The sequence below is a fragment of the Lycorma delicatula genome, chromosome 6 (assembly GCF_047948215.1).
Source record: "Lycorma delicatula isolate Av1 chromosome 6, ASM4794821v1, whole genome shotgun sequence".
NCBI classification, from domain to species: Eukaryota; Metazoa; Arthropoda; class Insecta; order Hemiptera; family Fulgoridae; genus Lycorma; species Lycorma delicatula.
The window spans coordinates 100,182,266-100,206,788 of record NC_134460.1 but is presented as its reverse complement, the minus strand read 5'-3'; the positions used below and the strand labels follow the sequence as shown (position 1 = coordinate 100,206,788).

General features: G+C 29.1%; 1 protein-coding gene across 4 annotated transcripts in view; it reads left to right on the top strand.

The window, feature by feature from the left end:
* Positions 1-4,252: 4,252 nt before the first annotated feature.
* The window catches only part of Mgtor (nuclear basket protein megator), a 122,720-nt gene continuing 102,449 nt past the window's right edge, over positions 4,253-24,523 (top strand). For all 4 annotated transcript variants that reach the window (XM_075368199.1, XM_075368201.1, XM_075368200.1 and 1 more), the window contains exons 1-5: positions 4,253-4,450; positions 9,671-9,833; positions 18,584-18,805; positions 21,793-21,952; positions 23,243-23,417. In XM_075368199.1, coding sequence (XP_075224314.1) covers positions 4,288-4,450; positions 9,671-9,833; positions 18,584-18,805; positions 21,793-21,952; positions 23,243-23,417 — 883 coding nt within the window. In that variant the 5' untranslated portion in view covers positions 4,253-4,287. The remainder of the gene's footprint in view (positions 4,451-9,670; positions 9,834-18,583; positions 18,806-21,792; positions 21,953-23,242; positions 23,418-24,523) is intronic.

Sequence of the window (24,523 nt, the reverse complement as noted above, 5' to 3'; positions counted from 1 at the left end):
AATAAAAAAGGGATAGGGATGTTCCCTATCCCCGTTACTTTTTAATCTTTACATAGAACTAGCAGTTAATGATGTTAAAGAACAATTTAGATCTAGAGTAACAGTACAAGGTGAAAAGATAAAGATGATACTATTTGCTGATGGTATAGTAATTCTAGCTGAGAGTAAAAAAGATTTAGAAGAAACAATGTATGGCATGGATGAAGTCCTGTACAAGAACTACCGCATGAAAATAAACAAGAATAAAATGAAAGTAATGAAATGTAGTAGAAATAATGTAGATCGACCACTGAATATGAAAATAGGAAGAATTCTGTTATTTGGAAAGTAGAATTACTAAAGATGGATGATGAAGGAGCAATGTAAAATGCTGAATAGCGCAGGCAAAATGAGCCTTCATTCAGAAATATAATCTGTTTACATCAAAAATTAATTTAAATGTCAGGAAAACATTTTTTAAAGAATATATTTGGAGTGTAGCAGCTTTTATGGAAGTGAAACTTGGACGATCGAAGTACCTGAGAAGAAAAGATTAGAAGCTTCTGAAATGTGGTGTTATATGAGAATGTTAAAAATCAAATGGGTGGATAAAGTGATAAATGAAGAGGTATTGTGGCAAATTGATGAAGAAAGAAGCATTTGGAAAAATATAGTTAAAAGAAGTGACAGACTTATAGGCCAAATATTAAGACATCCTGGAATAATCACTTTAATATTGGAGGGACAGGTAGAAGGAAAAAATTGTGCAGGCAGTCAATGTTTGGAATATGTAAAACAAATTGTTAGGAATGTAGGATGTAGGAGGTATACTGAAATGAAACGACTGGCACTAGATAGGGAATCTTGGAGAGCTGAATCAAACCAGTCAAATGACTGAAGAAAATAAGAATTGTAGACAGAGAAACCACCAGTTCCCTGAATGCTGAGCATGAAAATAACAAATTTGACTACAATAGTGTTAATCATTTATTAATATTAGAAACCATTAGCAACAACAAACAATTGACTCACTGATGTTTACTTTTCAATATTTATGTATTTTTTCTGTGTGTCCAGTCTTTATAACCTTTAAAATAATGATTGGTGTTATTGCATTTAATTTAAATTATGTGGTAGGCTTTATTTTCATATAAATCTATAAACAATTTTGCTGAACAAATTAAAAATGAGATAACTGTAACAAAACAAATTAAAATCATTAACTACTATCTGAAGAAACATTATAATTTTTTTATTTTCTTTCCTTAATAGTACCATTAAGATGTGGTAAATAATTACAATTCTTGTCCCAGAATTATCATTATTGTTATGCTACTGCTATTGCACTATTAAATAGTAATTCAGTAACTTATTCTGATGTTGATTCGTTAATTACGATCTATCACTTTTGCTAAGACTGCTAAAAAACTCACAACAAACATTTTAAATATTTAATAATATTATCAATATTAAACATGTATACATGTACATTAAACATATATGCTATTTAAAACAAAAAAAATAATTCTTTCATACTTCCTTCATATGGTTAGGGGATAACAAAATAAGTGTGTGTTATTTTACTTTTTGATGTACAGATTAAGAGGTTCTGTGTGTTATCAGTTTTTATGTTATGAAAAAAAAACTAAAATTTAATTTTATGATATAAAGGTTCTGGATTATCACTTTTCTCATGCTACAAAATTTTCTTATTGTATTCCTACATACAAGTTTTGAGTTTTATCATCAGTTAATAGTAAAAAAAGTATATGAAAAAACTGTAAATATGATTCTTCACAATGAATTATATGAAACATTTTGGTACATATATTGTACCATATATTTATATATTTACATATTATAAATTTGGTACGAAAGTAGTAAAAATTTTTAAAATTGCAATAATAAAAATTATTATATTTGAATTATATGACATTTAAATTTTTGTGTGAACTGAATTATAAATGAACAGATTAAATTTCAAGATAACTATAGTCCTATTAAAGACTGTTGATGCCAGCAATGATTGAAGTTTTGAATTTAGGTGTGAATAAACAGTTCTTATTAAGCTCATTGAAAAACTACATACTTTTAAAACAATTTAATTATTTTTTAATGAGGTTTGAATATCTTTTTTTGAATTATTTCGGAAGATGTAGTACACAAAAGTACTTTAACAATAGATTTAAAATAGTTTAGAAACTTGAGTTATGAAACATTTATTATTAAATTAAAAATAGTGAAAGATTATTCTGTAAAACAGTAATTTTCTCAGTTTTGTTATTAGTATAACAAAACTATCGTATAACTATAACAAAACTATGTGCAAACCCAGGGTTCGCACATAGCAGTAAGGGCCTGATACTCTTACTCACTGGACAATCCCTGCCAAGGGCCAAAGTTACTGACTCATGTTGAGCGATGTAAGACTTCGGCAGAGCTAAGGTGTCAGCAACTCGACTCCATAACTGGGAACCCACCAGGTTGGTCTAGTAGAGAACTCGTCATCGCAAATCAGCTGATTTCGAAGTCATGGTACAATTTTGAAGTGCCATGGGAGTTCTAAAGTTCAAATCCTAGTAAAGACAGTTACTTTTATATGGATTTGAATACTAGATCGTGGATACTGGTGTTCTTTGGGGGTTGGGTTTCAATTAACCAGATATGTCAGGAATGGTAGAACTGAGACTGTATAAGACTACACTTCATTTACATTCATACATACCATCCTCATTCATCCTCTGAAGTAATACCTTACGTTGGTTCCAGAGGCTAAACAGAAAAGAAAGTAAGGCTCCATAACTAGGAAAAGGGATGGGCATTCTCTGTCTGCACACCACCCAGTGTCATACCTCTCCTGCCCATCTACAAACAGAGAAACCAAGAAGCACAACTGCAACCAACTAGGGATCCCCAATCCCGTACTCCACAGAGGAGCTCCTGAGCTAGACCATTGCCCCATTGGCTGTCATAAGTGAAAGTACTGAAGTACTGAGTTGTAGCTGCAGACGTGTTCATAGATGATATTACATGCATGAGGGGTTGGAGTTTATCCGGGGTATTATTATTTCCCTCTGTGTTTGAGGTACCATGGGTATGAGTATCTGGCTCGTATAAGTAAAGATCCTGACATGAACCAGATTTGCCATTAATTCTAAGGACATGGTTAAGGAGTGTGCTGCCCTCCTTAGTGAATGCTCTGCCTAGAAAAAGGCGTGAGTGCCCCAGAAAAAGGTAGTGTCAGGTCTTCCAGGAAGTCCTGTAGCAGGTGAAGAGAAGGCTTCGTTAGGATGTTCAATGTTCTATAGGAGTCTACTAGGTAACTGCTGTTGAGTCAAAATCAAAAAAATTTTGCTACATTCTTATCCTTGACAGTTGATGAGCATTAATTTGAATTTAACTTTTCTAAAGACACAGCAAACTATAATAAAATGTATATTTTATTTTTAATTTTATTTAAAACGTTTTCAGTATACTTTTTTCATACTAGCACAAATTGATGTTACAATTATTTTTTATTATGCACTTGTTTTAAGAATGTGGTTGAACCGCTTAAAATAAATAATTTTACAACTTGGTTCATGTGTCTTATTACAAAAGTTTAAATTTCAATTAATCAAAAACGTGTTTCATTAGAGTAAAGATGAATCCGCAGAAATGATTGACTTGACGTGCAACATTTATAGGAAAAGAAATGTTACAACAAAAAAAAAAAAGGAATAATTTTAATTCCTTTCATTTACAATACAATTGAATTTTTAAGATTTTTTGAATGACATTACTGGTTTATTTTAAAGTTTTGGCTTTTAAATTTAGTGCGCTTGGGATGTGTGCCTGTAATAATATCACTTCGCGTTACAAAAATAATTTGAATAAGAAATATTGTAATAGTTTTCCGCCTAATAGGAAACAGTGTCATAAACATAGATTATTACAGAAAAATTATAAACTAATCTGAAAAAATTACATTGTTAATCTTAAAATGAAGTGAAACAGTGAGTTCTTATGTGTTACGTAAATATTATCTAATAAATAGTGTTGACTTATGGAAATTTATCAACTATAACTAAAATTGATCCGTAAAATTATGGAAATTGTATGTATGTATCAGTATATAATTATTTATAAATAATTCATTATTAAATTAGTATATCGGTTTACGACGTCATTTTTTGATCATTAAAAATAACAGTCAGTAACAACTTCGAAAAATTAATTTATACTTTCGTTGTTTTACAATTGGTTTTTGGTTTTGCATCTGTGCTGTATGGCTTGCAGTTGTGCAATTGTTGAATCTATGGAGGTAAAATGGCTGCTAGCGGAGGTGTTGTTTTAACTAAAGTTTTAACTAGTGAAGAATGTGAAAAGGTTCCTGAAATCATACGTATTAAAATTGAAGCTTTTATAAATGATAGTTTAGAAGATTACTTAACGGCAAAAGCCGTCTATGAAACATCTAAAGTTAACAGTGGTGAGTATGCAGTCCGGTTGCTATTGAGGAACTTACTTTATTTTCGTTTAATTTAACACCCTTAGATTTATCGGCACTTATTGTATACCAGAAATGTTGAAATTATTGTGTTTAAGGTAAAATAAGAGGATTTTTATCAATGTGGTATGGTAAGGTATTGTGAAGTTATTCAATTTACATTAATTTTGGTCGTTCTTTGAAAATTGATATTTGTTATTAACGTTCTTTTATTATAAAATTATATCAGTTATTATTATTTAAATTGAAAACTATTCTTTTTTGTTAATTTTAATTTAAAATAATTTTGCTAAAACGGTGTGTTCAGGTTATGATTGGTTGTCAAAACTACTACATCTTGAACAGTAGATATTTAAGTAAACAAGACATTTGTAGTACAATTGGAGGTACACTGTTGCAGCAATTAAAAAGTGTTAATTTTAGGATATTATTTGACTAAATATAGGTTGAACAACTTATTTTTATAATAAGGTTTTTTAACTGTGTTAGGATGTAGTTTTGTTTTTAATTCAGTTAAAACTCCGTTTTTAACACCAAAAAGGTCAGTAACGGGTATTTTGTGAGTAACATTTATACGTTTTTCCATTCCTGTGTAAAAAGACCCCTCCCTATTACTTTAAATCTGAAATACAACTTTCCCTAAGTTCTAAAAAAACTTAAATTTACTACGTTACTAAAAAAAAGTTGCATTGAATCAAACGGTAGGCTGTGTAAAATTCTTTTTTCCCCGCACCTCTTATTTGCACCTTGTTTAGATCAGGTTACAACTGTAATTAAAATGTAGTTGATTTAATAATCATTTTGCATTTATTATTTGTCTTTTGCATTGCTTAATAATGTTTTCTAAAACATTTCATTATAAAAAAATACAAATTAATTTTTTTTAAAATTATTGTGGAAAAGCCGGCCAGCATAGTTATCAGTGGAGTATATCTGTCACTGATTTAAGTTCATATTATTTATTTATTATCTTCCTTGATATAAAATTCTATGTGTAACCAATTTGAGAGAAGCAAGCATTAGGTCTTGTAGGAAATTTGAATTGGAGGTTTCAGTGGTATAGATATTTTGGCACTTGTGCACTTTAGGTACCCCAGTGGCTTATGTATTAGCCTGTCGACCAATAATTTGCAAACTTCTGGGTTATTGTTAATATTACCTGATATAACCATTATATTACCATTTATATTTATTTATTACTTCATAAATATAATTTAACCAAACTTAACCTATGCTCGCTTTGCTCGCTAACCTCGACTAGTTAACACAGTAATGTTTTGAGTATTTAAATAATAGATTAATTATTGCAATTATTTATTATTTAAATCAAAACATTACTGTTAATTAGTAGAGGTTAGCAAGTGTAGATTGTATTTTTTAATTTTATATCTATAATTATAAGCAGCAAACGTTTGGGTTATTGTTTAAATAATCAAGTAAATCTGTTCAGCTGTTAGGTCTAGAATAGAATAGGTCTAGAACCTATCATTTTTACAGAAAAAGTTTTTTCAAACTGTGGTACTACCTTAAGTGCTCAAGTGTCAATATTTTAAGCTAAACTTAGGCTTTCTATTGGGATTGCCTAAAAAGATGAGTTATTATTTTTTACTCTTTTGGTAATTGTATAAAATTATGGACAATTGAAATTACTTCTCAGAAATGCTTCTAACTTGCGCTGCGTCCCTTGCAAGTTATGTAGTACCTTCACCAAAAATTTTGTAATTCAGCACTGTATAAGTATAAAATTATTTTTGGACTACAAAATTTAGTTTCCGTAAAATTAAGTTAAGAATGAAATTAGATTCACGTAGACTAAATTAAGTTAGATTAAGCATAATTTGGGTTTTGGTCAATTAACAATATGTATTATTTATGTTGTAAATAACTTTAAGTGAAATTTAATTGAGGTTACGTTAAGTAACTAAAGATTCTCTCTACTGAATGTCATGTGATAAAAGCAGACATAACCTAATGCTTGCTAACCTCATCTAATTAACCCTAAATATTAAATTGGCTGATTGTTACATTCTTAGTCTGTAATTGTATAAATAAATTATTTAGTCAAAAAATGTGTATATTGTACTTGCATAGTGATGTATTACAACATTTTTGTTGAGTGTACTGTTTTAACTCATAACTTATGAGGGGCATAACTTTGATGAAAGGTACTTTTGACAAATAATTTCAATTGTAACAAATAACTAGTTACTAAATAAGGTACATTACAAATTTCATCAAATTCAGTGGAGAGTTTGACAGTTATTGCAATTTCTGCATCAATAATGTATTTTTCAATTTGCAACCAATGATATTGTGTGTAAAATTTAACAACAGAATTTTTTTCTCTTGATCTTTTCTCTTAATTAAATGGTTATAGAGATGAGTTTTCTAGGGAAATAGGAGAAAAAATATGTGAATATTTTTCAGATTTATTTTCTATTTTGTTTAATAAAAATTTAAGCACACGTTTTTCAATTGGCACATAAAATAATTTCTGATGATATTCTGAAGGTTATTAAAGCAAAAATTAGCGATTGTATAGAAAAAGTCCAACCCAAAACAGATACTGCCTGGACTATGGACTATATTTAAATTTATAGTAATGACTCATAATCTAATATGTTCTGTAAAGAGTGGTTAGGGTTAAGGTTAGTTTTTTTTTTTTTAGGGAAGAATCATAAACTAATCTTAATAGAATCAGAGTGTGACTTTGAGTCAGCTCTTGAAGATGACTGATAGGATGCTTGTAGTAGGTGATTATCCTTTGTACACATCACCAATAGCATGGAACATGTCATATAGTCTTGCTTTGTAGTGACTATATTTCCAATTTACATTTTACCAATGGAGGGTTCTATGGGATGGTGTTAAGTATTGCCCCACACCTTGGTAATTTATCCGTAACCTCTCCACAAAAGTCTAACCTAAACTTTAATTGTAGTTGGTAGGTCATAATGGTATTTATGACCTACATCTAACAGAATTTATTTTTTTAATCTTGTTTACTTGTGCAGTAACTTGCACTATGTAAAAACTTAAAAAGTTTTGATCTAGTAATTGATATCTCTATTATTCTTAATCAATTCACTTAGATAATTTTTACAAGATTCAACAAGTGTACTACATATTCTTTTTGATTTCTTCTTCATGAAACTATACTGACGTTATTACTTTAGTGAGGTCAATTTTTGTGATACAATTAAGTTTTGAGAGTTGTTTTTTTGACTATTGCCCAAAATGAATGTTAAAAATTAATCTTAAGTCTGGGGAGTTACCTGGATACAGCAGAACATTTAATGTTAAATTCTTTGAAAAATTTTACCATTTTTTTGGCAGTTTGGCATGGCGCCAAATCCTGTTTGATCACTCTGTTACTGTGTGGGAATTTGTTTTGCTGTTACCGCAACCTTTTCCTTTAGAATTTTGATGTATCCATCATTTTTCAACATACCATTTACTGGAACTTAATGAACAAGGGCCTAGAAATGTGAAACAGCCCCAATTTTTTTTCTGGAAAAAATGATTGGTAGATATGATACGGTGATGTATTTTCACGTGATGCTTTTTTTAATGTTTGCAATACTCAGCCCCTGAACATAAAAATTTGACTTGTTGGAAATCAGAAGATTTTTCTAGTCTTCTAGAAAAATGCACATTCTAGTTCAGGTAGAATGTGCATCAGCCCCACAAGTGCCTGTTTTTTTTGCAAATTTCTGGTGTTAAAATCTGCTTTTTAGTTGTCAGATGAGTTTTCCATCCAGCTGCAAAAAGCAGCTGTCACATGTAATCTGTTCCACTGGCTGCTAATTCACGATTTAAGACGAGAGCAAATAATTTTGATTCAAGTTTACTTTTTCTCACTGATCCTGTGTTGGCGTAGTTTTTCTTTTACGGCCACATTTTCCTTTAATTTTTATATGAACCAGATTTTTTAAAATTTTAATTCACTATCCTTAATCCATCACTATACTCTGAAACTATTTCTCATTGTCATAATGGTAAGCTTTGAATGTGAAATATGAACTTATTTCATAAAATACAATTTATAACATGAAAATTGCTAAATAACCAAAGAACAATAACATCACATTACACAAACAACTTAAAGAATGAGTGTGATCAAGCAGTGTAGCCACGTTATAGAAATGAACAAAAAAATCTGTATGTTCAGATAAATCTGCGCGTCTGACACACACACAGAGAGAGAGAGAGAGAGAGAGATCTGTTCAGAAAATAATCAAACATTTTTAATTACACATCAATAGAGATATTTAGTGATGTGCGGTTGGCAGCATTGTGTTCTGCATAACCTCCTCTGAAACCACACATTCTAGGATTGTTGTTATCTTGTTTAGTTTTCATGTTATTGTTATTTGAGTTCAACATGTTTATGGGTTACTAGCGATTTTGTGTTATTTTCCGGAGCAATGATACAACAAAAAATTTGCATGAAACTGGGGAAATCTTTCACAGAAACATTACAACTTTAAAAACAAGCAAGAAGTACCAGATGATGGTCTGGGTCAAACACAATATTATGAATGGTTTTCACGATTTAAAAGTGGTCGTCAGTCGATTGAAGATGATGCTCGACCAGGAAGGCCTTTGACTTCAACTGATGACACCTGCTTCAGAAAATCAACGATCTGATGCGTGAAAATCGCTTATTGACTAAGTTGCAGAATAGGTTAGTGTCTCGATTGGATCATGCCATCTTATTTTGACTGAAAAAAATTGAACATGCATCGAGTGCAGCAAGTTTGTTCTTGGTTTTATGATCAAACAGCAGAAAGAACATAGATTGGATGTTTGTAGGTGACTGAACCAGTCGATGACAATGAAACATTAATGTAAAGGATCATAATGGGAGACGACTAGGTTGGGTTTACGGCTGAGACAAAAGTTCAATCGTCAAAAAATTGCACATGACCAAAATTGCTACTTACACTTATAAATGTTGCACTCAAATAATAATATGAAAACTAAAGATATCAACAATCCAAGTACAGTGGTTACAGAGGAAATTATGCGGAACACAATGCTGCTAACTGCACGTCACTAAAGATCTTTGTTGGTTGTGATAAAAAGTAAAAAGATAGGATTCATTAAAAAAATGACAAATGGCAAAGAAAAAGCAACTTTTTCTTTGCTGTATTCTATTTAATCTTAATTTTAATATGCAATTGATTTTTTTTTTTGCAGAAGAAAAACTAAAAAAATTTTCTGATGAATTAATTGAAACTAATAAAGAACGTGATATTTTAAGAGCTAAGTTAAATTGTATTCAAGATGAACTTAATGAACTCAAAGAAAAATTTTCATCTGCAGAATCTGAATTATCAAAGAGTCAGGAAAAAGTTAGAAGGTATATATATATTTTTTTATTAAAAAAAACATTTATCTATTTTAACTATTTGTGGGCAGTGATGTTTTATGGGTGGGTGGAAAACATTTTCAAAAAAATAAGTTTTTTGAAAACTGCTGTTTTTTAGGAGTTTGACTGGTTTTAAAATCTAGGTATTCCAAACCAGTCAGACTTCCATAACATATTGTTGGTACTTAAAAAAAGTTAATTGTAAAAGGATTATGTTAAACCAGTTCTTATGTAAAAGTCATTTGTTTCATTGCTGATTTTTTTCTCCGAATTTGAAAAAAGATTGATTCAAATTTGAAAAATATTTTGAAATATCTTTAAAAATGTTCTTTTTTTTTATTACTTTTAAGACCATAATGGATCACTTTATTTCATTTTTTTTTGGCTAGTTCTTTCTTTTCTTGCTGATTTGTTATTTTTCAGCTTTTCTTTTTTGCCAGTAATTTCTAAGGGTTTCAGATCTTTTTGCCCTTTCTTGTTCAGAGTACACCCGGCTTATTGTTTTCTTGGGTTTTGATAGGAATCTTGTTTCTTTATTTTTTAATTTCTCATAGTTTTCGTTTTTAGGTTTTCACGGGTTATGTCTTAATTCCTCCATGTCTTTCTGTACTTCGTATAACCAGTTCGGTCTGCTTTTCTTGTTCCAGAAAAGTTCGATTATCCGTCTGATAAGTCTGGTCTCTTCCATTCTGAAAATATGTCCTAGAAAGGAAACTCTCTTCTTTCTAAATTTATTAGTTATCAGGATGATAGTTTTGTAAATCTCTTCGTTTGGAATAATTCTCTAAATCCCGTCTTTTTTAATGTTTTTCCCGATGCATCGTGTAGAATCTGTCTTTCAATCTTTTCCAGTTTGTCGGTAAACCTTGTCTGGTATGGTCCAAATATGGTTTCGCATCCGTAAAGTATTTCTGGTTGGATAACTGAGTTATAATGTCTTAGTTTTGTGTTTATGGACATGCATTTTTTGTTATAGATGATTTGTGTTTTTATTGTGGCTTTGATGAGTTTATTTATTCTTTCATTCCAGTTTGGATTTTCTTGGAGGTTGTGCGTGATGTTTTCCTCCAAATATTTAAAGTTTTCTACTAGTTCTATGTCATTATTGTTTATTTTTACTTTGCTTATGCATAGTGGGTCTCTCACCATAATTTTGGTTTTTTCGTATGAAATTTTTAGACCGATTTTTCCTGCAATCTCTTCCAGTGTTGACAGTTGGTATCTGGCCTCTTCTATATTTTGGGATAGTAGGGCTAAATCGTCCGCAAAGCCTAGGCAATTTACTGAGATACCTTTTCCAATTTTAACGTTGTCTTTATTTAATTTTTTCCAATCCCGTATTATAAATTCAAGGGCACAGTTGAATAAAAGCGGTGACAGTCCATTTCCTTGTCTAAGTCCTGTTTTGATGTCGAATGGATCAGATATTTCTCCCCTGAATTTAACCTTGGATTTGGTATTCGTTAGTGTTAGTCTGATGATTTTGACTAGTTTTGGGTGAAGCCCTAAATTTCTCAGGATTTTTAGCAGGGATTCTCGATGTACACAATCATATGCTTTCTTGAAATCAATAAAAGTCACTACCAGTTGTTTATTCCTTAGTTTATGATACCTTATAATTAATTTTAAATTTAGAATTTGTTCTGGGCAGCCTCGCCATGGTCTAAATCCCCCTTGGTATTCCCCTAGTTCTTGTTCCAGTTGGTCTTTGATTCTGTTATAAATTATTCTTGATAGAATTTTGTAAGTGCACTCTAGTAAGGAAATTCCCCTATAGTTGTCAGGGTTGTTGGGGCATTAAATGTAGTGTTCTTCAGTTTAAAGTTTTTGTAATATTGTCTTGTATTATTTTTATGGAAGTCTTCCTCAATCTGTTCTAGTAATTTCTTGTGATACTCCCTCTTTTGATTTCGGATTATTTTGTGTGTGAGTTTTCTTTGCATTCTTAGTTTTTGTTGGTTCTCTTCTGTCTTTCTTGATTGGAAGATCAACCAAGCCTTGTGTCTGTTTGCCAGTGCTTGATCACAGATAATGTTCCACCACTGGTGTTTCCTTTTTTTATCTGGCGGTGCAATTTCTGATGCTATTTCTTTTAGTTTTTCCACCAGGGCTTCTAGTTTGTTTTCAGTCCCTAGTTGGTCTGTTTTTTCGGTGTATGTGACATTTCCTGTAATTTTATTCTGGTCATATTGCTTTTTAAATCTTTTGTCCCTTGCAGATTTTCTCCGTGGTGTCATTTTGATTTTAATTTTGATTAAGTAATGATCTGAGTCTACTTCCAAACCTCTCATCACTTTTACATTGTAGATCTCTTTGTGTGAATTTTTTCCATACGGTCGAGTTGAAACTCTCCTAGTTTCCAGTTGGGACTTTTCCAGGTTTTCATTCTTTTGGCTTTTCTGGGTAGTCTGGTGAATTTAGATAAAAGATCGTGATTTCTACAGTAATCCACCAGTCTTTGGTCATTTGCGTTTGTTCTTTTCTGTACAGGCCATTTACCAATGATATCTTTGTATCTTTTTTCCTTTCCCAACTGTGCATTGAAATCCCCTAATAGAATTTTGGTATGCCTTTTGTTTATTTTGGTATTTATCTGGTCCAATAGGTTCCAGAAGTTTTCCACTTCCTTAGGGTTAGTCCTGTTTTTAATGTTTGTTGGTGCATGTACGTTGATTAGTGTGTAGAATTTGTTTGCTGATTTTATCGTTAATGTTGCGATTCGGTCTGAGTACGCTTGAAAATCTATGACTGAATCGAGTATTGCATTTTTGACGATGAAACCTGTTCCAAACTGCGGGACATTTTTCATGACATTTTTGCCAGGAATTCCTTGGGAGATTCTGAACCCTTGTGATTCGTAGTGTTCTTGTGTGGTATTTCTCATTTCTTGTAATGGTAATATTACTATTTTCTGGTGTTCTAGTATGTTTGTGAGGTTTTGAGTTTCCCTGTTTTCATTAGTAATTAATGTTTAATGTTGCAAAGTAGTAGAACTGTTTTATTTTAACTGTTTGTTTTTTGGGTGTATTCCGACGCTCCGATTCGTCTTTAGAAGTTTCTCTTATTTGTCCACCTCCCCAATCCGATGGTGAACTTCTCTGGTTTTTACCAGAAGGGATATAGTTAGTAATAAAAGAACTTTCCATACTTGAACTTTCTAGGATGTTTCTTTCCTGTGTTGTGGGGAAGCCCACGAGTTTACAACTTTGGAGTTTAGCCAAAGAGGTTTGATTTCGATTTAGTTCACTTATGGATATCTCCATTTCTCCATAAGCTATCCAGACGAACCACGTGGAGGCCCGAACGATTTTAAGAAAATAAGATTTTGTATTTGGAGAAAGTTTTAAAATCGTTCCGAAATCACTTCGTCCAAAAATTTTCTTTATTTCACAGTAATTCAAAAACCAAAAAAAAATACATAAAAAATGCCAGAGTATGTTGCAATTAGTCATAAATTCTATAATAAACAGTCAAGGGATTTCAATTCATTATAAGTGCACCATTAAAACATTTCAAACTGTTGAAAACTAGTTTTTTTTCTAATTTCATCATAAAGGGATGGTTTCTAAGGGTTAAAACATAGTAAAATATCATAAATTATATTCCAGAACATAAAAGAATGTTTAGTCTACATATTTAAACATGGTTTAAATCTATGAAATGTTTAACTATGGTTATTGAATTTTTTTAACAAGTGGTAGTTTTCACCTTCCAAAGACAAGAAACACACATCAGGAACATATAACTCTTGAACCAGAGGATTAGATAGCTTAATTACAGATTTTCATGAAAATTGATGTTGTCTGAGTAAAAAAGGTGATCTAATCTTTTCTCCTCCTATTTTCACATTCAGTGGTCCATCTTTGTTATTTCTACTACATTTCATTACTTTTGTTTTGTTCTTGTTTATTTTCATGCGATAGTTCTTGCGTAGGACTTCATCTATGCCGTTCATTGTTTCTTCTAAATCCTTTTTACTCTCAGGTAGAATTACTATATCATCAGCAAATCGTAGCATCTTTATCTTTTCACCTTGTACTGTTACTCCGAATCTAAATTGTTCTTTAACATCATTAACTGCTAGTTCCATGTAAAGATTAAAAAGTAACGGAGATAGGGAACATCCTTGTCGGACTCCCTTTCTTATTACGGCTTCTTTCTTATGTTCTTCAATTATTACTGTTGCTGTTTGGTTCCTGTACATGTTAGCAATTGTTCTTCTATCTCTGTATTTGAACCCTAATTTTTTTAAAACTCTGAACATTTTATTCCAGTCTACGTTATCGAATGCCTTTTCTAGGTCTATAAACGCCAAGTATGTTGGTTTGTTTTTCTTTAATCTTCCTTTATTATTAATCTGAGGCCTAAAATTGCTTCCCTTGTCCCTATACTTTTCCTGAAACCAAATTGGTCTTCTCCTAACACTTCCTCCACCCTCCTCTTAATTCTTCTGTATAGAATTCTATTAAAGATTTTTGATGCATGACTAGTTAAAGTAATTGTTCTGTATTCTTCACATTTATCTGCCCCTGCTTTCTTTGGTATCATTACTATAACACTTTTTTTGAAGTCTGACTGAAATTCCCCTTTTTCATAAATATTACACACCAGTTTGTATAATCTATCAATCGCTTCCTCACCTGCACTCCGCAGTAATTCTACAGGTATTCCGTCTATTCCAGGAGCCTATCTGCCATTTAAATCTTTTAATGCTCTCTTAAATTCAGATCTCAGTATTGTTTCCCCCATTTCATCCTCCTCAACTTCCTCTTCTTCCTCTATAACACCATTTTCTAATTCATTTCCTCCGTATAACTCTTCAATATATTCCACCCATTTATCGACTTTACCTTTCGTATTATATATTGGTGTACCATCTTTGTTTAACACATTATTAGATTTTAATTTATGTACCCCAAAATTTTCCAACTTTCCTGTATGCTCCGTCTATTTTACCAATGTTCATTTCTCTTTCCACTTCTGAACACTTTTCTTTAATCCACTCTTCTTTCGCCAGTTAGCACTTCCTGTTTATAACATTTCTTAATTGCCGATAGTTCCTTTTACTTTCTTCATCACTAGCATTCTTATATTTTCTACGTTCATCCATCAGCTGCAATATATAGTCTGAAACCCAAGGTTTTCTACCAGTTCTCTTTATTCCGCCTAAGTTAGCTTCTGCTGATTTAAGAATTTCCTTTTTAACATTCTCCCATTCTTCTTCGACATTTTCTACCTTATCTTTTTTACTCAGACCTCTTGCGATGTCCTCCTCAAAAATCTTCTTTACCTCCTCTTCCTCAAGCTTCTCTAAATTCCACCAATTCATCTGACACCTCTTCTTCAGGTTTTTAAACCCCAATCTACATTTCATTATCACCAAATTATGGTCGCTATCAATGTCTGCTCCAGGGTAAGTTTTGCAGTCAACGAGTTGATTTCTAAATCTTTGCTTAACCATGATATAATCTATCTGATACCTTCCAGTATCGCCTGGCTTTTTCCAAGTGTATATTCTTCTATTGTGATTTTTAAATTGGTTGTTGGCAATTACTAAATTATACTTCGTGCAAAACTCTGTAAGTCGGTCCCTCTTTCATTCCTTTTGCCCAGCCCCTATTCACCCACTATATTTCCTTCCTTGCCTTTTCCAATGCTTGCATTCCAATCTCCAACTATTATTAAATTCTCATCCCCTTTTACGTGTTTAATTGCTTCATCAATCTCTTCATATACACATTCTACCTCATCATCATCATGGGCGCTTGTAGGCATATAGACGTTAATGTAAAAATGGAAATAGTTAAAAAAAAAAAAAATGAATAATGTATAATACTGATTATAATGTAAGCAACAACATTACGCCTTTATTTTTTTACTTTCAGGGTTAATCGAGTAGTACTGATAATTCAGAAAAATTAATTTTACTTTTTTAATGTTTTTTAATATAATTTATACACAAATTAATTTTTGTGGTCTCATTGAAACAAGAGTGAACATTTTTTTATTTACAAAATATAATTGCTATTAAATGAAAACATTTCACATGTTATACAATGTTATGTTATTCATCATCGCTATCTCTTCCATGAAAACTTTCCTCATCATCATTATTGATACTTATATTGCTAACTGAAATTTCTGTCTCCAAATCAGTATCATCATCATTATGAAATATAATTTCACTAATACAGCAAGGTAGTTGATTGCCAGTAAACCATAGAAATTCATATTTATCATTAAAAACCATCTGTGCTCCTCCGGTATCAGTTGCGATTGAATACACTCATGTGACCTTTCCCAGATAGATATTATAAACATAGCGAGCTCTTAAAATGTGTTTTCTAATTCGTAATAGCAAGGAGGTATACTTTATGAAATAAAAAATATTGATGAACCATATAAAAAGTTTTGATGCATTATTTTTCAAAATAATTTAAATTAAGCTTTATTCAAATGATTGCTGGATCAATTTGTTTCTTACTAGAAATCCCATGCATTTGACATACAAACTTTTCAAGATTTGATATTACTATAATCTAAATGGAAATTTAAATGGATGCAACTGTCCCTTTTTGTAAAAGGATGGATTATAATCACATCCTGTAAAAGCATGATATTCTGGAAGTGCTTTGTAGAGAGTTTCAGCTAGTAACTCATAAATTTCATTAACATTTATTATATTTCATTTACCTAAAACTCCTTATTCAATTAAAATATGTAATTTAGATTTAATGTTATGAAAATTTCCTAATAGTATAACCAAAATATCTGTATCGGAACAGTTTATTGAAATATTAGAATCACCTCAATTTCACAAATATGAAACATTATTTTTGCATCTGCTTCTTCATGATTAGGACATGAAAACTCTTCATTGATTGACTGCATGAATTGTTCATTTACAAACTTTATATGAATAACACTTATCAAAATTCACAAAAATAGTGTTATTAATAAGTTCAACAAGATGTTTGTTACTCCAGCGATTTATTATAAAATTAATTAATGCATTTTTAAATTTACTATTATTCAGTTGCTTGGAAAAATCTATGGGCGTTAGTTGAGTTTCCCTGAAAATTACAGTCATGATCAGATGAAGAGCTTTCTCTTTGTGAACATTTGTAATAAAATGATTTTTTGATCATTTTTATCCATAGACTTGTTAAAAAAAAGCCCTTATATATTTCTCTATGATTTAAATTTAATATTATATTTAAATATTTGTTACTTCAAATTAAGTTTTGTTTATTTTTAAAATTATATATTTTTTTTATTTGGAATTATAATTTTATTATTTTGAGTGGATTTTTTTTAGTGAGCATATTTTTTCATAAAATAGTTTCTAAAATATGCTCATAAATATTTTGGTACTGTATTATTACTAAAATAAATATACTGTATTAATTAAACCTGTAGCCCAGCAAAGCAGGGTATGTATACAGATAGTTTTTTTTATATTGTACAGAGAGAGGTAGTTTTATAAGAATGTTAGAGTTTTATCATTTATATATACAATTAGATTTTCTCTTATTTGTTACTTTATACTGGAATCTAAGAAAATTATTGCAATATGAACATATAGTCATTATTTGTTATGTAAAGTTTATTTATACTGATTTATAAATTATTACCTCAAATAAATAAAATATATCATTGCTGTTATTTTATAGTTTAAAAAAAAAATTGCTTGCAATTGAACAATTTTTAAAAATATGGTAACTAAGCATGTATCTGTATAAAAGCTTAAATTATTTATTTTTGCATGAAAAGTAGTCCTTGTGGATTGTTTTGTGTAATGGTATATTTTGTTGTTAGGTGTCAGGTGTTTTATTTATTTTTGTTTGTACAAGAAATTCATACAATTCTAATTCATCTGGCTGGTTGTGTAAGCATTAGTTTGATTTTTTTTCTTCTGGAAGTTGTAAGAATGATTTTGTTGCCATCAATCATACATGCATAAATTTTTAGATGATTTGTTTACTTTTATACTGAAAATTAGTAATTATTTAAATACATTTTTTGCAGTTCTCTAATGTAAACTCTGTTACGTATGTATGTTTAGAAGTATAAGCCAGGACCAAATTTAGTAATTTCTCTGTGTACAAAAAAATTTGTTTTTTAAATTTAAAATGACAGGAAACGTATGTGAGAATTTTCTTTATAAATTTTTAACTGAAATATAATTTTAATGGAATATGAATTCCATTTCTGATTGGTTGTTTTGGATGCCTGTTGTATTATACCACTGAGATTATTGCAAATTTATTTCAGAATTATATTTCTAGTTATGTATCGCAAAACAATTTTTTACTTATTCCATATACAGTAAGAAATAAAACAAAACATTAATAGAAAAAAAAATTAGAAAACCTGAATTGAAATTATAAAACAAAAATAAGCCATATGTTTAAATAGTAGGATATTTTGTAATCAGAAAGTTAGTTGAGGCAAGAAGAACATTATTATGAATGATTTAAATGACAGTAATTATAATTAATTTATTGGAAAGAGATAATTTTTCATCATTATTTAAACAATGAATTTGACTGAATGTGATGCATATAATATATAATAATGCATTCAGAAGTTATACAAATTTATATTTCTTATTTTATTATTGTTAGGCTTGTTCTATATTAAGTGACAGTGATTTATCTTTCAGTTTTTTTTAAACTATATAATTCAAAATAAATATACTTTTTGCTAATTATTAAAAAGTGTTTCTGTATATTGTCCAGGTTGGAAGAAGAGAGTAGTAAGTATAGACAAGAGAGAAATCTTGCTGTTGATGATAGAGAAGAAGCAGTTCAGATGATAGAACGGCGTGATGCCCAACTTAAAAGATTGCAAGAAGATATTAATGTCCTCAGTAAACAGTTAGAAAATGCCGTTCATGCCAAATGCGAAGCAATAGCCAAGAATGATGAAGTTGAAGGGTTAAAACTGGAACTTAGTTGCAAGTCTGTATAATTACTAAAATACTTGTAATGCTACTTATTTTTTATTTTTTCGTGATGGTTTAACGAAAGTTAATTATTTTTATTAATATTGGACATCAGCGTATAATTATTAGTGTGGTTAAATAAATATTGTCATCCCATAACATCTAAAATGCATTTACATAATTAATAGTTATTTCAGGATCAAGTAATAATGACAGTTAAGTGTAGTTGATGTTCTATGAGCTTCATTTTAATAACATTATTTTGTTACAAAAATATAGTATTTGTAATACCAGAATAAACTTGGGCTTTTTACTGCTGTTTTTGTGCCTAATAAAAATCCAAAATAACATGAAAAATTAAAAACATTCTAAAAAGTAAAGATAGTTCAGATATTAATGTGACAAATTAGTGGATAAAATTTAGATTTATAGGTCTTCATGCTCTAAAATGCATAATGTGGAGGGTAGTATTGTGACTTTTAAAAATATAATGTTTTAACATTTATATAGTTTTAACATTTTGACAGTTGAGTTTAAAACATGTTATTGTAAGATAATTGAACGTTTATTGCGTTTTTATAAAAATTTGTTATAAAAATGAAGCTGTAATTTTATAAGACAAGAAAGTTCAGAAAGTATACTTAATAATTACACAATGCAATTTTTAAGTTTCAGTAATATAATATGCTTTGAATGTGTGATTACAGTCTGGTGAAAAAATAAAATGTTGTAATTCAGAATATTAATAATTAAAAACTTTATTGTTAATTATATTTTGTTACATTATTTTCATTAAGTTTTTGGGAAATTGCATATAAAACTCTTAGATAATAAATATATTTATTAATGACTTACTAACAACTTTACTAAAGTTGTATCATTCCAAAAAAAAAATAAAGGCAAAGTCAGAAGATGGTATAGTTGTAAAATATCGGTGGAAGAGCATTCAGAATAAAAAATAAAAATATATATAAAAATAATTAAGTAATATTCTACCTTATTCAGATAAACTTTAATCTTTTGCTTTGAAAGGCCCTCCAAAATTCAAATCATACTATTTAACATTAATTTCTCTTCAGTAACAGAATTGAAATAATATTTAACACATTCAACACAAAAACAAATGTACTGCTAAGTCTAAGTTACATGTCCATAACGTTAATGCATTGCTCGTCATGATGAATACCTTTTTACAGTTTACCTCCGTATCATATTGTAATTTACATAGTTTTTTTGTTTAAAATAGAATTTCTATTTAGAAAATAATAAATTAGACAAAGTGAAAAAAATTGTTACTAGTTCCATCTATATCGTATACAGTATTCACTTTATTTCGTAATTATTTTTTTTAGGCCTTTATTTGATCAACACAGTCAAAATGTATTATTTTCTGTATATAAAAGAAACAAAGGTAAACTGTGTATTGCTTGGCGATTATTTAAAGTTTTCCTTTAACTTGTAAAGAAGTAAAAATTTTCCTGGGTTAGATGTTTACAGACTAATTTAACAATTTGAAAAAAACCATGCCAAATTATGACACATTGTAAACTAACCTAAACCAGTTGCCTGAGCTTGAATAGCAGCTGTGTAAAATATTTTAGACATTGATAAAAATGAATTTTTTTGAAGTTAGGTGAAAAATCATTATTGTTAATATTTTTATGATTTTCTGACATATTTTATGTTTAATTTATATTAGTGAGTGTGTTTATGATTGCTGTTTAACCAGTGCCACCCTAGTGCCATGGTATATTGTGCACTATCCTTTGCACTGGTAAAGTAATTTATTAATAATGGCTTTTTTAACTCTTGCAGAGAGATTGATATATATGCATTATTATATTTTTTATTAATTTTAATTTTTGTAAAATTCACTTTTTTATATATTTGCTCTGCAGAACAGTTTTATTTGAAATTGTTTTTCACAGCACTTATTATTTATTTTATTTGTCTTTTGCTTTTTTAATCCGTTAAAATGTAATTGTGCTTATTTGAATCTTCTTTCTCTTGATTTTAATTATGCCAACATTTTTATTTAAATTATTATTTTTATTATTTTATTTAAATTATCCTATATTTCTGTCCAATTCCCTAATAATATATATATGTATATTTTTTTCATTTATTTAGATACAATTTTTTCTTTTACCTCTGTACGTTAAATAACTATATATAATATTTTTTCAGCCTTCACAAAGTACAGAATTAGAGAACACTATCTTTTTTACATTCATCAAAACGTTTTCGGGCCTAAGCCCCATCTAAAGTGATATTTTTTTTTTTTTTTATAAATTATTGATTTCTTTACATTTACACATTATTTTTATTAACTTTTTACATTTTACTTTATAATAATTGTTTATTAATAAAATTTTAAAACATTGTACAGTCAAGAAAATGAAAAAGTATTGCAATATTACTGCAATACTTTTTCATTCTCTTGAGGCTGAAAACATATTTATATATTTATATTTAATACACTAGGAAATTTGTTTTTCAGGATGCATTAGTTTGTAATTAGTATTAAAATGTAACTATTAGCAGTTGAGCCTTACACTGTCTGCCTTTTGTGTGGGAAGGCAAGTGATAACCTTCTACACTACTCTGACACTGCAGTGTTGATGAATATTAATTGAAAATAATACTTACGAAAGGTTATCCAGAAAGTAAGCTCTGAAGGGCTATTAAAAAAGATCAAGAACATACATAACATTTTTATTGCTCTTTGAAGTTCAAATCTTACCCTATTTTTCTGCCTAGTGGGACACCAGAAGTGTGAACTGAAATGAAACGACTGGCACTAGATAAGGAATCTTGGAGAAGCTGCATTAAATTAGTCAAATTACTGAAGACAAAAAAAAATTTGATGTATTATTTAAAAATGAATTAATGATGTGTACAGTATTTACAATAGTTAGCATATGAATTTACAGAACAGAAAATTGTAATATATTAATGGGTTAAAAATGATCATTTCTAATATAATTTACCTTTGTTTTTCAGAGAGAAGAGACTAGATAAAGAAAGAGCTCTCCTTCTCGAAAGAATTCAAGGATTACAAAGTGATGTTGCTAAGCATTCAACTGATCTTGTTAATTTACGTCGGGAACATACGGCTAATGTATTACTACTCCAAAGCCAACTTGCTGAAAAGACTGAAGAAGTAATCTCATAATAGTTTTTTCTTTTAGATGAATTAAATCACATTAATTTTTTTTTTGCTGTGATTGGGATAATTTGATTTTTGATGTACTGTTTTTGTAATTGTAAAACTTTTTAAAAATATAATTGTAATCAATACTTAGAAATTAGGTTTTTATTTTTTTTATAGACATCATAAGAAATTAATTTTTTACTTTCCAAAGACTATAAAAAATGTCATAAATATTTTTACCTAACAATAAGCATTATTGTAATTAACAATTTTAATACTATTAATTTTGTTATCTGATTCCTCCATGTATATTTTTAAGCAACCTGTACAGAATAAGAATAATCTGCTTGTGTGAGTTTTCAAGTTAGTGCTGACTTGTCATATTCTATCTCCACTTGTTTTCTTATATGATTTTAATGGATTTATTTATGCCTTAAGTTGATAATTTCTTTTTGGTCAAAACTGTGTGAATATTTGTTTTAAATTTGCCCCAGAAGAAGAAAATTCAATTTTTCTATGGAAAGGAAGTAACTACTGAAGTGTGTTAGTCACAATTTTAAAAATAACTGTATCTAACAATTCTTTTATAAAATAAATTCTTTCTCTTTTAGTTAGTCTTAATGCTTGTTTTGGTATATAGTATTAACCAAGGAATTATTCCTTAATAGTATCATTATTACTAAGATTATATTTCTTTCTGCAGTTTTCCTTATAGTATTACATATGCTTAATACCACACGCTTCTGAATGAGTTCATAAATTTTGTCTTTAATTCCTGATAAAAAGTTCTTTACTTGTGTTCAGGGACTACTGCTTTTACACTTGATATATGCATTTGCATTTTAATATGCCTTTGTAAAATTAAACTTCCCCTCTTATTGGCAAATCCCATATTAATATTTATTTTTAAATTAATCATAAACAGAAACAAAGTTCTTAATTAGAAATGTAGTAAACCTACACCATAACAAACGTACAAAGTATGTTTATTTGTAAAAATTATACAATAAATTAAATTAGTCCACTTCAATTTACTTTTAATTTAAAATTGTTCCTTACTACCAATTTTTGCAGTGTTGTCATCTTATATATTGTTTGTAATTGTTATGTTATGATATATTTTCACTTAGCTTGTGTAGATTTATGTACTAATAATTAGAACAAATAGAATATAGCTTATTGATAGCTAAACTAATTCTGTCAACTGAATTTTAATTATATTAGTAATTTATATGTTACATTGTATTTTAGTTTTAAAAAAAAACAAAAATAATAAAATATTGCTATTTTGATTTTTAGTTAAGGCATTTGATAGCTACCAATTCTCAATTGAATGATACAATAAACTCATTAAAAATAAGGGTTGAATCATTAACACAGAAGTTAGTTGCGCAATGTGAGAATGAAACAAAATTAAGTGAAGGATATCAGCAAGAAATAAAATCACAAACAAAGTTAGCTGATTTATATAAAGGTAAATATGATGTCTGTTCATGTTTATTGATATTTATTACCTACTATTTTAGTATTAATAATTACCTATTATTTTAAACTATTAATTTTTTAATGCCCATTGAACCAAATTTATTGTTTTACATTAATAAACATGCATCATATTTTTAATTAATTTTGCACCTTTCTTTTATTAATTAAATTAAATTTATTTCCACAATCCAAGCAAAAATTACAACTGTTTAATTATACAATAGTAAAGTACATATGTTACAATATAATAATTTAATTACAATATTATATTAAGAAATAGCACAAATGTTAAATATTAAAGTACAAATGTTATATGCAGTAATTAAATGTAAAATAAAGAAATTAAATTTTTATTTAATAAATGGAATGGGGGGGGGGGGGTGGTTAGGTATCTCATTAATTGTTTAGTATCTGCAGTGTTGCTGTTTTTGTCATTCTGGCCTCAGCTGATTTTGTTGCTGGCAATTTTCTTAAGTTAAGAAGACATTTATGTATCATACTTGATATTGAAGTCATTATATCCACCAAAACTATAAAATAAAATAACAAAACAAAGTAATATTTTTTATGTTGTGGTTTATTGAGTTGACTTTGTTTAGAAGTGAATAAAAACAAATAACTTTTAGACCTTTATTTTTTTAATTTTAAAGCAGGTGTTTAGATATTTCAAAGCTGTTTTATTAAAATTGGTTTACTATTTTGTTCTTCCATGAAGCTTTATTTATTAATGAACTTTCAGTGAAAAGAAATAAAATTCTATTTACATTTTGTGAAATCCTTTTGCAAAAAAAGTTAATATTTTTCAAAGTTCTTTTATGTACGTATTTTTTAATTCTTTTTTTATCCAGTAACATGTTTTTGAAACTAGATCCATCATTACTTCATTACATGGCTATAAAATAAAAATTCCAAAGTGAAAAAGATAAGCTGTGGTGCTTGCAATTCTTCCAGATAATTGAATTTCACAATTAGTATACGTTAAGAGCAATATAGCCTGCCTGTACTACCTCCTCTCTGCTAATTTAAATAAAATATCTGCTGTATTGTCTGCTGGTCATTTCATTAAGTTGTACTTATTTTTAAATTTATAAATGC